General features: G+C 46.8%; 1 protein-coding gene across 1 annotated transcript in view; it reads right to left on the bottom strand.

The window, feature by feature from the left end:
• TBC1D8B (TBC1 domain family member 8B) overlaps nt 1–3,236 on the bottom strand; it is a 53,441-nt gene extending 50,205 nt beyond the window's left edge. The window contains exon 1 of the mRNA XM_069942966.1: nt 3,102–3,236. Within this exon, the coding sequence (XP_069799067.1) occupies nt 3,102–3,126 (25 nt within the window). The 5' untranslated portion in view covers nt 3,127–3,236. The remainder of the gene's footprint in view (nt 1–3,101) is intronic.
• Nucleotides 3,237–14,937: the final 11,701 nt, after the last annotated feature.

Here is a 14,937-nt window from a genome sequence, read left to right as displayed (position 1 = left end):
ATAGGAGGAGTAGTACAGTGTATATGTGTCCCACAGCACCAAGCAGGCGGGGAGGTAGTTAGATGCACAGCCACCTCTCTCCCTGCCTGCTTGGTGGCCTCCAAATGTATTGATTGAATACATTTATGGAATACTTTGGGGAGCAAAGACACTTGCTCCCCAAAGTATTTCATAAATGTATTCAATCAATAAAGCATAGTTTTCATTACATTACATTACTTTACATCTATAGACACAATACAGTGCCATAGACTTCTACATGTAGTGTGCCCCCTGCTGGACACTCCATATGAATTACAACTGATTCATGACGTACCGTTTTTTTTGACAGAGTCTGAACCCAGCCTGTACTACTAAATTAAAATAAATAGCAGTAAATGTGCATTTCCCATAATTAATGTACATTAGGAATTTGTCTAACTGTCCATAAGTAATAACATATTAAAAATATGTTTTTAGTCGGAGTTGTCCTTTAATTATTACTCCAATTCCCACCACCACAGGGATACTAGGAAGAACTTGGTACCATCAGTTCCAGATCTTCTGGTCTGGAGCAGCAACAGGCTGGTATTAGGCTGAGATAGGTCAAAATAAATGGCCCTTCCTATCCTGATCTTACTAGGCTCCTGCTGTTTGTTTTATTTACCTGGCTGGTTAAGGAAAGCACTGTATTGAGGGTTTTTTTAAATACAGTAATTGTGTGGCCATATATAACATATCTATATATAATATATACATATGTAACAACAAAATTTCACCCACTGCCAGGGAAATGTGCAACAAATTATCTTATCTATCTAAGGGGTGACAACCTAGCTTAAGGGTGTGCTTATATCACATAGACACACTGCGGATTTGTTCTGGGTGCTTCTTTCACTAACAAGTTAAACCTAGACACATGTCCTCTCTTGAGACTATTTTTGTCATGACGTATGCGGCACATGTGGAGGTTAGGGTTAAAAAAAATCTCATGGCGGAGCTGCCTCTCAAGCTGCCGGTGATATTTTGTTCTGTACATGCTGACTATTGAAAATAATGGCTTCCTATGTTACATACGGCCATTGAGGGAGATTTATCAAACATGGTGTAAAGGGAAACTGGCTCAGTTGCCCCTAGCAACCAATCAGATTCCACCTTACATTTTCCAAAGAGTCTGTGTGAAATGAAAGGTGGAATCTGATTGGTTGCTAGGGGCAACTGAGCCAGTTTCACTTTACACCATGTTTGATAAATCTCCCCCATTGTTCCTTTTTTTTCACATCCTAATTTTTAATGGGTTTTGTAAAAGTAACAATATAGGCACTGTTTCTTAGCAGCTTTCTGTTCAGGTCGATGGGGATCTAAAGCCCAGGACCTCCTCTCAGCTCAGCAATGTGTAGCGCCCCATAGAGAATGAATGGAGTACTGGCTGTGTACACACAGTGCACTCTACTCATTTGGGGGAATAATTTTACCCCTTTCTTATTATCAGTGGGGTCCCAGCTGTCTGACACCCACCGATCAGCTTATTACAACCAAAACCAATTCTGCCATTGTTGTAGGTTGTTGCTGTCTTCTGTTATTACAGGATCCGTGCCAGATCCATTACAAGCCCGGTGGTTGCTTTACCATGGGCCGGTCAGTTTTCTGTTTTTGTTTTGTAATGTGTATATGACAGTACAAAAGAATATGCGGCAATGGTAGTCACAAAGCAAAGAAAACCACTGGGCCCCTACATACTGTGACAGCTGCAGGAGCCTCATATGCTGACAGCCAGGAGACCCCCTTACAGTGACAGCTATAGGACTTTTGAAAATTTTTTCCAGAGACACTTTAGTGTTGGCAAAAATGGCTTATAGTAGGTGTGGCATCCGTGGGTGTGGCCTATTTTGGGTGTGGTTTACGGGGTGTGGCTATTCACCAGTGTTTTGGGTTTTTTTCCCCCAGAATTTTCCAGTTAGAACTTTACAGTGAGAACAACACAACACTGGGGGAGACGGTGTAAAAGGAGCAGACTGAGGGTGACTGGAGCAGACTGGGGGTGACTGGAGCAGACTGAGGGTGACTGGAGCAGACTGAGGGTGACTGGGACAGACTGAGGGTGACTGGAGCAGACTGGGGGTGACTGGAGCAGACTGAGGGTGACTGGAGCAGACTGGGGGTGACTGGAGCAGACTGAGGGTGACTGGAGCAGACTGAGGGTGACTGGGACAGACTGAGGGTGACTGGAGCAGACTGGGGGTGACTGGAGCAGACTGAGGGTGACTGGAGCTGACTGGGGGTGACTGAAGCAGACTGAGGGTGACTGGAGCAGACTGAGGGTGACTGGGACAGACTGAGGGTGACTGGAGCTGACTGGGGGTGACTGAAGCAGACTGAGGGTGACTGGAGCAGACTGAGGCAGACTGAGGGTGACTGGGACAGACTGAGGGTGACTGGAGGTGACTGAAGCAGACTGAGGGTTACTGGGGCAGACTAGGGGAAACTTGGGCAGACAGGGAAAGAATGGGGGTAGCTGGGGCAGACTGGGGGTAGCTGGGGCAGACTGGGAGGTGGCTGAGGCAGACTGGGGGGTGACTGGGTAGTGACGGGGAGATTGGGGCAGACTGGGGGGTGGCTGGAGCAGACTGGGGGGTGACTGGGAGAGACTGGGTAGCTGGGGCTGACTGGAAGAGACTGGGTAGCTGGGGCAGACTTGGGGGTAACTGGGAGAGACTGTGGGCAGCTGGGGCTGACTGGGAGAGACTGTGGGCAGCTGGGAGAGACTGGGGGTAGCTGGGGCTGACTGGGAGAGACTGGGGGTAGCTGGGGCTGACCAGGTAGCTGGGGCAGACTTGGGGGTGACTGGGAGAGACTGGGGTAGCTGGGGATGACTGGGAGAGACTGGAGGGTAGCTGGAGCAGACTGGAGCTTTATTACCTTCAGCATAATCCCCCTTCTGTGGGCCCCTCAGCATACCATAATACTGGTGGTATAATGAGGAGCCCTCATGAGGGGGATTATAAACTATACATTGGTTTCAGAGGCTAGTATACTGGAAGACTGGTAAATCAGAGCTGTGACTGGTATACAGTGTATACCAGTCCTTCAGCATAATTCCCCTCATGTGGTCACCTTGTTACCTGGCTCCCTGCAGCATACGGCCATCTTGCTCTTCTATCCCAGAGGCAGGCCCTGTAGCTGGGAGGAGAGAGCGGCCTCTGGTGGCTAGAGGCAGAATATTCAGTCTCCAGCCAAAAAGCCTATGCTTGGGCTTCAATGCATTGGGGGCCGTTATGGGGGCAGGGTGTGATGTCACAGGAGGTGGAGCTTCCGGGGACAAACCCGGGACATTACTTAGCCAGGACAGGCCTGTCAAATCTGGGACAGTCCCGGCGAAAACGGGACTGTTGGCAACTATGCATCCATACAGAGGCAATCACAGGGCAAAGGCCTCAGATACACCCCACCCCAAACCCCCTACTGTAATGAGCTAAAGCCCATGTCTAGCATACAGTACAAGGGGTCTCTGCAGATGCTGCCACCTGCTGGGCTGTATAGGTAACTAGCAATCCCCCGATAATCTGTCCTTCCCTATAGACACATAGGACTGGCAGGGAGGGGATATTAGGCAGCTGCAGTCCTTCCTGCTGAGCAGGACACACCTACAAAATACAGGAACCAGGCTTATCCTACAGTGCCCACATAGAAATACTGGGCTTTCTTTTTATTGGTCAGATGGAGTCACATGAGTGAATTAGCAAACAATCAGATCCCAGCAACAAACACTGTAGACATCTTAATGTAACCTAGCAACTCATAATCACTTTTGCCTTGGTAACCTAGCAACTCAGCGTCAGGAGGCTGGCGGGAGCAGAGATGGCAGCCAGCCACTAGAGGGCGCAGATCTACAGGATCTGATGGCACACAGGAGCACAGCCGTGTACCGCCCCCTGGTGAATATGACATGTCATTGCACAGTATGTTGTTATATGTGAGCTGCTTATGGAAGTTAGTTCTGGCTGAAAGAAAACAGCTGGGCAGCAGTCACGTGACCTCTTCTCTTTCAGTCTCTGGACATATTTCCCATCCCTCAGTGATTATAAAGGCCGGTTATATCACTGTCCATGTGATTGGTGACTTAGCAGTGTGATTGGTGATCCAGCAATGTGATTGGTGATCCAGCAGTGTGATTGGTGATCCAGCAGTGTGATTGGTGATCCAGCAGTGTGATTGGTGACCCAGCAATGTGATTGGTGATCCAGCAATGTGATTGGTGATCCAGCAGTGTGATTGGTGATCCAGCAGTGTGATTGGTGATCCAGCAGTGTGATTGGTGACCCAGCAATGTGATTGGTGATACAGCAATGTGATTGGTGATACAGCAAAATGATTGGTGATACAGTAATGTGATTGGTGATCCAGCAATGTGATTGGTGATCCAGTAATGTGATTGGTGATCCAGCAATGTGATTGGTGATACAGTAATGTGATTGGTGATCCAGCAATGTGATTGGTGATCCAGTAATGTGATTGGTGATCCAGTAATGTGATTGGTGATCCAGCAATGTGATTGGTGATCCAGTAATGTGATTGGTGATCCAGTAATGTGATTGGTGATCCAGTAATGTGGTGATACTGCAATGTACTACTACCTGAGCGCCTTTAGGCCACTTTCACAAGCTGAAAAATATGAAACAGTATTTTTAAAGGAGTACTCGGGTGGAAGTCTTTTTTTCTTTCAAAGAACTGGTGTCAAAAAGTTTTATAGATCTTTAAATTGTTTTATATGATCTGCTGTATGTCCTGCAGGAAGTGGACAGAGATTTATCAAGCAGTAGGGATTTTTATTGTTGCCCATAGCAGCCAATCACAGCTCAGCTTTCAAATATTCATTTGCTCTGGTAAAATGAAAGCTGAGCTGTGATTGGTTGCTATCAGGGCCGGGACAAGGAGTTTTGATGCCCTAGGCAGAGAAAGCAAATGGCGCCCCCCCCCCTCCCAGTCTATAGCCCCCACATACAGTATAGCCTCCTGGCTGCCCCCACATAGTGTATAGCAGGGGTCCCCAAACTTTTTCACAGGGGGCCAGTTCACTGTCCCTTAGAGCGGTGGAGGGACGGACTATATGCTGCTGCTATATCTGGTCTGTGGGGAGCCGTTGCCACTGGAGGATGACACGGTCTCAGTCCAAGAGGAGGAGGTGGAGTAGAGGCTCATACTGCTCATCTGTCTCTGGTCCAGGGGAGGAGCATTGGGGGCAGCTTAAGATGGTGGAGTTGTAGTTCTATCATAGCCACACAGGAGCTTGCTGGGAGTTGTAGTTCTACCTCAGCCACACAGGAGCTTGCTGGGAGTTGTAGTTCTACCTCAGCCACACAGGAACATTCTGGGAGCTGTAGTTCTACCTCAGCCACACATAAGCATGCTGGGAGCTGTAGTTCTACCTCAACCACACAGGTCATGCTGAGAGCTGTAGTTCCACTTCAACCACACAGGTCATGCTGGGAGTACTTTACCAAACATGAGAAGGCTGGGAGTTGCAGTTCTACCTCTGCCACACAAGTCATGCTGGGAGCTGTAGTTCTACCTTAGCCAAACATGAGCATGCTGGGAGCTGTAGTTCTACCTCTGCCACACAAGTCATACTGGGAGCTGTAGTTCTACCTTTGCTACACAGGTCATGCTGGGAGCTGTAGTTCTACCTCTGCCTCACAGGTCATGCTGGGAGTACATTAGCCACACAGGAGCATGCTGGGAGATGTAGTTCTACCTCTGCCAAACAAGCCATGCTGGAAGCTGTAGTTCTACCTCTGCCACACAGGTCATGCTGGGAGCTGTAGTTCTACCTCTGCCACACAGGTCATGCTGGGAGCTGTAGTTCTACCTCAGCCACACACACATACACATACTCACCCACAAAGCAGTAGCTGTGGAAGAGGACACTGGGAGCGGAGGATACTCCTCATCTGTCTCTGTCAGAAGGGGGCGGAGGTTGGGGCATCTGTCACTACAGTTGCACTTCTCCCCTCTCCTGATTGGCTCCGGAGCTGAAGAAAATGTTCTGACCAAAGAGAAGAGAGGAGGAGAGCAGATGCCTGCCGCCGTGGGGCTGGAGCCTTCAGCAGCTGTGAGGCAGAGCGGGGGAAGGGATGCTGCCATGGGTGAGGTCAGGTGGGGGGATTTTTACTTGAGCATACATTGCACCCCCTGTAATTCACCAGGAGATGACATCACCTACCCTGGCCTACCCTTTGTCCCAAAAAAACAAAGAAAAAACAAATTGAGTATTGTAGCAATAATTTTATTTCAACCAATATTTAAAATACCAAAAAATCAAAAAATAAATCAACACTATAAAAACAGGGTGGCAATCCTGGAGAGATGTCTCATATAACATAGTAGTACAAGAGCAATTCATAAAAAAGAACACTGGGACCGGATATAAAGTGCTAAGTGCACGATTGTCACATTAGAAAAATATCCTATATTTGCAATGCAAACCCGTCCCACCCCATATAAGAATCGCACATGTCCCCGGACGAAGGACACGAAACGTGCGTCGGGGTGGTGGCGTCCTGGAGAGTGAGCAGATTTTGTGACCTTCTGGTTACATGTGCGATTCTTATATGGGGTGGGACGGGTTTGCATTGCAAATATAGGATATTTTTCTAATGTGACAATCATGCACTTAGCACTTTATATCCGGTCCCAGTGTTCTTTTTTTATGAATTGCTCTTGTACTACTATGTTATATGAGACATCTCTCCAGGATTGCCACCCTGTTTTTATAGTGTTGATTTATTTTTTGATTTTTTGGTATTTTAAATATTGGTTAAAATAAAATTATTGCTACAATACTCAATTTGTTTTTTCTTTGGTTCAGTTTGGCTATGTTGAGGGAGCATTACGACTCAGGCATTATCCACTTATTTACGCCCATTTGGGGATTGTATACATTACAGTGGCTGCCCTCAATTTATTTGATTTTGGTTAATATACCCTTTGTCCCAGCCCTGGTTGCAATGGACAACAAAGGACTTTCCTACTACAAGACTGATAACGTTCCCAAAGCATGTGAGCATGGCCTTTTTGCCTAGTCCATTATTCATGTCACAGTTGGGTCTTTGTAATGTGACAATGTGATCTCAGTGATATATGCAATGCTAAGAGGTGTAAAAAAAAATAAATAAAATGTGTAAAAAATAAATAAAAATATCCTCTCATTATAAAATTTAAATTGTTCATCTTTTCTCATTTTTCAAATAAGTATAAACCAAGATAAAAAATAAACGTATTTGATGTCACTGTATGTGGATTTATCTGATCTATTAAAATATAATGGTTTAGGCTATGTTCTCACTTACCTGAACAACCGGCCGTTCCATGGCGTGGCGGCCATCCACTTAATTTCAACAGTGTGTGAACATAGGGGGACATGTATTAAAAGGCGAAAATGCCATTTTCGTCGCAGATCGGCCCAATCGGCGGAAAAATATTCTTTTTGGGAATATTTTATTAGCACTGGGCCGATCTGCGCCACCTTCGCCAGTGGGGCAGAGAGGGGGCGGAGAGGGATGTGTGGCAGCAAGCAGAGGGGGCGCGGCCTCTGTGTGCGCCGCATTTATCATTTTTCCAGGAAAAAAAATGATACTGAAACCTACGCCAGCTCTGAGCATAAAAAAACGCCGGACTTCATAAATGTCCCCCATAGACTTTCTCCGTTTTCAATCCACTCCTGGTTTTGGTTGCAAAATACTGAACAAAATAGTGAGCAAAAATACTGTGTGGGAACATAGCCTTATACTGTGTAGTGGGGCTCTGTATTTACTAGACTGTGTGTTATGCCTTTTCATTTATTATATTTTGCGTTAGTCCTCTGCATTTATTATACTGTGTGGTGGGCAGGGGCGTTGCTAGGGTCCTAAAACATCCAGGGCACAGGCCCTCTGAATGCAGTCATATGCAGATAGTGAAGGAGCCCAGTGCGGAATCTAGTAAACCCAATAACCACTCTATTGGCCCAGCTCTATTGCCGCTTCTCATAATAACTGTGGCTAAGCAGACACAGGCAGACACCCGCCCTGGGCTCCTGTCAGGGTCACTGTCATCGGTAGTAGTGCACACCACTGCCCAGGAAGCTCCTTCACAGCTCCCCCTGTACACACAGCCTCTGGGAGGTCTGCTCTAACTCCTATCCTCTAGGCCAGTGTTTCCCAACCTTTTCTACATCAGGGAACTCCTACCAGATAACGTTCTACAAAATGCAAAAACGTCATTCAGTGACTCACAGGTGACGTCTTCTTTGATCTGAGTTGTTCTCTTTCCCTTTTCCTCTCCATCCGGGCCAGACCACCATGATGATTTCTTCCAGCTGCAATTCATCTCTTCAGAACCTGCCAAACATTAAGATCCGCACTTCTCCTTCAACTTCCGTCCCTTTTCCCCTTCTACAGGCTCCCGTACAGTAGTAATTCCACTGCTTGGTGTCAATGAGTAGGTAGGTAAGTGTGTTGCCCCCTGTATGTAGGATCCTCTGCTGGGCCCCCCATATAGTAATAATGTCCAGTTTTGTGCCCCATAGTAATAATGACTACTGCTGTTACCCCACATTGTAAAATGTCCCCTACTGTGCACCCCAATAGTAATAATGTCTCCTGCTGTACACCCCCATAGTAATGTCTCCTGCTGTGCACCCCATAGTAATAATGCCCCTGCTGTGCACCCCCATAGTAATAATGCCCCCTGCTGTGCACCCCCTATATAGTAATAATGCCCCCTGCTTTGCCCCCATTTAGTAATAATGCTCCTGCTGTGCCCCATATAGTATTAATGCCCCCTGCAGTCCCCTCTATATAGTAATATTGCCTGCAGTGTACCCTCTATATTGTAATAATGCCTTCTGGTACCCTCCATATAGTAATAATGTCCCCTGTGGTGCCCCTATATAGTAATAATGTCCCCCTTCTGTGCCTCCATATAGTAATACTGTCCCCTGCTTTGCCCCCATATAGTAATAATGTCCCCTGTGGTGCCCCCATATAGTAATAATGTCCCCTGTGGTGCCCCCATATAGTAATAATGTCCCCCTGCTGTGCCTCCATATAGTAATATTGCCCCCTGCTGTACACCCCAATAGTAATAATGTCTCTTGCTGTGCACCCCCATAGTAATAATGCCCCTGCTGTGCACCCCCATAGTAATAATGCCCCCTGCTGTGCACCCCCTATATAGTAATAATGCCCCCTGCTTTGCCCCCATTTAGTAATACTGCTCCAGCTGTGCCCCATATAGTATTAATGCCCCCAGCTGTCCCCTCCATATAGTAATATTGCCTCCAGTGTACCCTCTGTATTGTAATAATTCCTCCTGGTACCCTCCATATAGTAATAATGTCCCCTGTGGTGCCCCCATATAGTAATAATGTTCCCTTGCTGTGCCTCCATATAGTAATACTGTCCCCTGCTTTGCCCCCATATAGTAATAATGTCCCCTGTGGTGCCCCCATATAGTAATAATGTCGCCCTGCTGTGCCTCCATATAGTAAATATGCCCCCTGCTGTGCCCCATATAGTAATAATGTCTCCTGCTGTGGCCCCTATAGTAATAATGCCCCCTGCTGTGCCCCATATAGTAAAAATGCCCCCTGCTGTGGCCCCTATAGTAATAATGCCCCCTGCTGTGCCCCATATAGTAATAATGCCCCCTGCTGTACCCCATATAGTAATAATGCCCCCTGCTGTGCCCCCATATACTAATAATGCCCCTTGCTGTAACCTTCATATAGTAATTATGCCCCCTCTGCTGTGACTCCTGTATAGCAATAATGCGCCTGCTGTACCCACCAAAGTTCCCCTCTTGCCTGCAATTAACTTGACCATCATCCCAACGCACACTACCCTACCTGGCAACCCCCCACACACACGCTACCCCACCTGACCCCATCCACACACACACATACTACCCCATCTGACCTCCTCACACACACAGACAATACCCCACCTGACCCCCCATCCCCAACACACACTACCCCACATGGCCCCTCCACACACACAGACACTACCCCACCTGGCCCCCATCCCCCCCCACACACACACTACCCCACCTGAGCCCTTCATACACACAGACACTACCCCGCCTGACCCCCCCCCTCCCACTCACACACACACAAACCTCCTCCTCAGTCTCCTCCCCTCCACCTGTGAGATTTGCGCCGCAACGGTAGTCTCTGATACTGCTTGCCCGACGTAGTGCCCGGACAATCAGAGCAGAGCGGGAGCGTGGTGCTGCTAAGGCCGGCTGTACCCCACGCATCCAATCAGTGCGGCGCCGCGCTCTCACTCTGCGCGTCCGGGTGCTATGTTGGGCAGGTTGTGGGTGAGGAGGACGGGCAGCAGCGGCGATCTGCAAGCTAGATCCGGCTATCAAAAGAGCTAGCATCTGGCTCGCAAAACCAGGGCAGTGAAGATCCGGGGCAGCAGGCAATTTATTCGGGGCATGAGCCCCGAATAAAACTGCCTAGCGACGCCACTGGTGGTGGGACTCTGCATTTATTAGACTGTGTGTTATGCCTTTTCATTTATTATACTTTGCATTAGTCCTCTGCATTTATTTTACTATGTGGTGGGGTGTGCATTTATTATGCTTTGCGTTAGGCCTCTGCATTTATTATACTGTGTGGTGTGGCTCCACATTTATTATACTGTGTGGTGTGGCTCCACATTTATTATACTGTGTGGTGACACTCCGCATTTATTATACTGTGTGGTATGGCTCTGCACTTAATGTACTACGTGGTAGGGTGCTGCATTTATTATGCTTATTGTTGGGGCTCAGCGTTTATACTGTGTGTAAGGCTTCTTTATTTATCATGCTGTTCTGTGGGGCTCTGCATTTATTGTATGGTATATGGAGCCCCTGCATTTTAAGGCCGGGTTTACATATGGTATGACAGCTGCCGTTCTGTGAAACGGCGGTGTCATAGAACGGCTGCTGTCAGTGAAATTCACACCGGATGATCTTAACTCCTTTTGATTTAAATTGCGGGCGCCTTTGGGTGTCCCTGCATTCTAGATGACCGTAGCAGACATTTATTGTATTGTATATGGAGCCTCTGCAATTCTTAAACTATGTATGGGGTTCTCGATTTACTAGACAGAGTGTTATGCCTCTGCATTTATTATACTTTGCGTGAGGCCTCTGCATTTACTTAGTTACATAGTTAATACGGTTGAAAAAAGACATGTCCATCAAGTTCAACCAAGGAGGGGATGGATACAGGGAAGGGGGAGGGGTGACAGGTTCTATACATATGCATTTAAGTTATTTTGGTCTAAGAACTTGTCTAGGCCGGTTTTGAAGCCCTCTACTGTTTTTGTTGTGACCAGATCCTGTGGTAGACTGTTCCACAGATTCACAGTTCTCATGGTAAAGAAGGCTTGCCGGAGATTGAACCTTTTTTTCTCCAGGCGGAGGCAGTGCCCTCTTGTCCTTTGAGGGGTTTTTAACATCTTTTCCCCATATTTCTTGTAGAGTTGTACATTTATTAAACTTTCTGTGGAGCCTTTGTATTAATTACACTGTGTGGTTGGGCTTTGCATTTGTTATACTCTTTGTGAGACCTCTGCATTTATAATACGGTGGGGTTGCTATAGATTTATTATATTGTGTATATGGGGCCAGGGCCGTATTTGCCACTAGGCACCCATGGGAAATTTTTTTTTTTTTTCACAAACAGGGACTCCAGGATTTGTGACCAGCGTTCCCCTTAAGCTGCGCGGCGCGTGGCCGCTCAGCTTACAGGGAGGCCCCGCGAACTTCCTCCAGGTGGACAGGTGGGTGGGTCAATCATGAGCAGCGGTGCGCTGAGGCCGTACGGAGCGCCACGAGGGGGCTGAGCGGGCGGCTGGAGGAAGTACGTGGAGCCTCCCTGTCATCTGAGCGGCCGCGCCGTGCAGCTTAATGGGAACGCTCCCTCTCCAAGCAAGTCTTGTGGTAATCAGGGGGCGAGAGACATCACATGTGGAAAACAGGGGGAAGGGGTCAGGGGACATGTGGAAAAAAGGGGACATGGGACATGTGGAAAACAGGGGTCAGGTGACATGTGGCAAACAGGGGGAAGGAGTCAGGGGACATGTGGAAAACAGGGGGAAGGTTAATAAAATAATGGGATGCATCAAAAGAGTTATAGATGCTAAAGATGAGAATATAGTTTTGCCTCTTTATAAATCACTGGTCAGACCACATATGGAATACTGTGTACAGTTTTGGGCACCGGTATATAAGAAGGACACAGCTGAACTGGAGCGGGTGCAGAGGAGGGCAACAAAGGTCATTAAGGGAATGGGTGGGTTACAGTACCAGGACAGGTTATCACGCTTGGGGTTATTTACGCTAGAAAAAAGACGTCTTAGGGGCGATCTGATCACAATGTACAACTATATGAATGGACAGTACAGAGATCTTTGTAGTGGTCTTTTTACTCCTAGGTCTGTAACCATGACAAGGGGGCATCCTCTACATCTAGAGGAAAGAAGATTTCATCATCAGCATCGACGCGGGTTCTTTACTGTACGAGTGGTAAGACTGTGGAACTCTCTGCCACATGATGTTGTCATGGCCAATTCATTAAATAAGTTCAAGGGAGGCCTGGATGGTTTTCTTGAACAATGTAATATTACAAGTTATGGGCATTAGATTTCCGGTGATACGTTGATCCAGGGATTGTTCTGGTTGCCATTGGAGTCGGGAGGGAGTTTTCTCCCTGTGATGCGGCAATTGTCGTCTGCCTCATAGGGGTTTTAGCCTTCCCTGGATCAATACAGTAGGGTTTCCCTAGGTTGAACCTGATGGACTCTTGTCTTCTTTCAACCTTATTTACTATGTTACTATGTTACTATGTATTTTCTGCATTGTGCTGGTGGTTTAATAAAGTTGAAACAACATTTATTTCTGCACTTTGGTGTTGTTTTGACGCTGCTCTGGAATACTATGTGCACTACATGGTGGTATCTGGCGCTTCATAGTTGTATATGTTTGTTGGTGAGGGCCGAGCATCAACATGGATTGCCGGGTTAGGCCCGAGAACAAAAAGTTTGAGAAGCACTGTATTAGACTATGTGACGAAGCTCTGCAATTTTTATATTTTTGTACAGCTCTCAATTTATTGTTCTATTTATTATATTATTATAATTATTATTTATTGTAATATGTTTAATGATGTCTTCCAAAGGTTCAAAGATGCGTAATGGTGAAGTGTGGACCAAGGATGCCTTGGGAGTGGTAAGACAGCAGGCTGCAGAGGTTTGGAGGGGGGGCTTTTGTTCTGTGGTTTTTACTAAGTTAATTGTCCGGTTCTTCCTTTTTGCAGCCCCCTATAGATTAGGATTGGAGAAAGCCTATTGCAGTAAATGTTTGCCATGATGCGTTTTTCAGGTGAGCATGCATTTGAACCTTGGTGTAGTGCAAAGGGGGTAGCCCTTTTGCCTTATGGGGCTTGGAGAATAAGTCTTTATTGGCTCTTACTTACGTTTTTTTTTTTCTTCACAGGCAAAGACGTGTATGGCCGTTTCTCAATGCAGTGAGTATCTTATTGGTGCAGTGCACTGTTGGAAGGGAAGCATGCCTGTAGAGGTTTGGAAAGACTCTATTACTAACCTTTAGTTGTTCTACAGCCCATGACATGCTTGGACCTACGTTGGTGCTCTGTTTTTTCCTTTTTTTGCAGTCCCCTATACAGTAGGTAAGAAATTATTCTTGTAGAGATTTTTGGAGATATTTTTTTTAAGGTTCTTTCGCAGGTGCAGATGTGATAAGATGACAGGTTTGGACTGAAGATCCCTTTGGAGAATGTACTTTAGATAAGGAACAATGCTGCAGAGGCTTAGAGAAAGGCTTTTCTTAGTACCTTCTTACTTATTTTGATGTCTTCCAAAGGTTCAAAGATGCGTAATGGTGAGGCGTGGACCGAGGATGCCTTTGGAGTGGTAAGATAGCAGGCTGCAGAGGTTTGGAGGGGGGCTGTGGTTTTTACTTACCTTGCGGCATCCCACAGGTTCATACGTGTGTAGGGGTATGGTTTGGACTTATATTCACTTTTTTCAGTATTAGGACACGATGGAAAGGTTTGGGAATAGTCTTTGCCCAGAAATATACACTCACCGGCCACTTTATTAGGTACACCTGTCCAACTGCACGTTACCACTTAATTTCTAATCAGCCAATCACATGGCGGCAACTCACTGCATTTAGGCATGTAGACATGGTCAATACAATCTCCTGCAGTTCAAACCGAGCATCAGTATGGGGAAGAAAGGGGATTTGAGTGCCTTTGAACGTGGCATGGTTGTTGGTGCCAGAAGGGCTGGTCTGAGTATTTCAGAAACTGCTGATCTACTGGGATTTTCACGCACAACCATCTCTAGGGTTTACAGAGAATGGTCCGAAAAAGAAAAAACATCCAGTGAGCGGCAGTTCTGTGGGTGGAAATGCCTTGTTGATGCCAGAGGTCAGAGGAGAATGGGCAGACTGGTTCAAGCTGATAGAAAGGCAACAGTGACTCAAATAGCCAACCGTTACAATCAAGGTAGGCAGAAGAGCATCTCTGAACGCACAGTACGTCGAACTTTGAGGCAGATGGGCTACAGCAGCAGAAGACCACACCAGGTGCCACTCCTTTCAGCTAAGAACAGGAAACTGAGGCTACAATTTGCACAAGCTCATCGAAATTGGAAAGTAGAAGATTAGAAAAACGTTGCCTGGTCTGATTTCTGCTTGAACATGACAATGAGTTCACATGAGATTCGCATCATGGATGTGCAGCCGATAAATCTGCGGCAACTGTGTGATGCCATCATGTCAATATGGACCAAAATCTCTGAGGAATGTTTCCAGCACCTTGTTGAATCTATGCCACGAAGAATTGAGGCAGTTCTGAAGGCAAAAGGGTGTCCAACCCGTTACTAGCATGGTGTACCTAAT

This window comes from Dendropsophus ebraccatus, chromosome 10 (genome assembly GCF_027789765.1).
Source record: "Dendropsophus ebraccatus isolate aDenEbr1 chromosome 10, aDenEbr1.pat, whole genome shotgun sequence".
Lineage (NCBI taxonomy): Eukaryota > Metazoa > Chordata > Amphibia > Anura > Hylidae > Dendropsophus > Dendropsophus ebraccatus.
The sequence above is the reverse complement of the archived record's forward strand: the minus strand, read 5'-3'. Positions and strand labels throughout refer to the sequence as shown.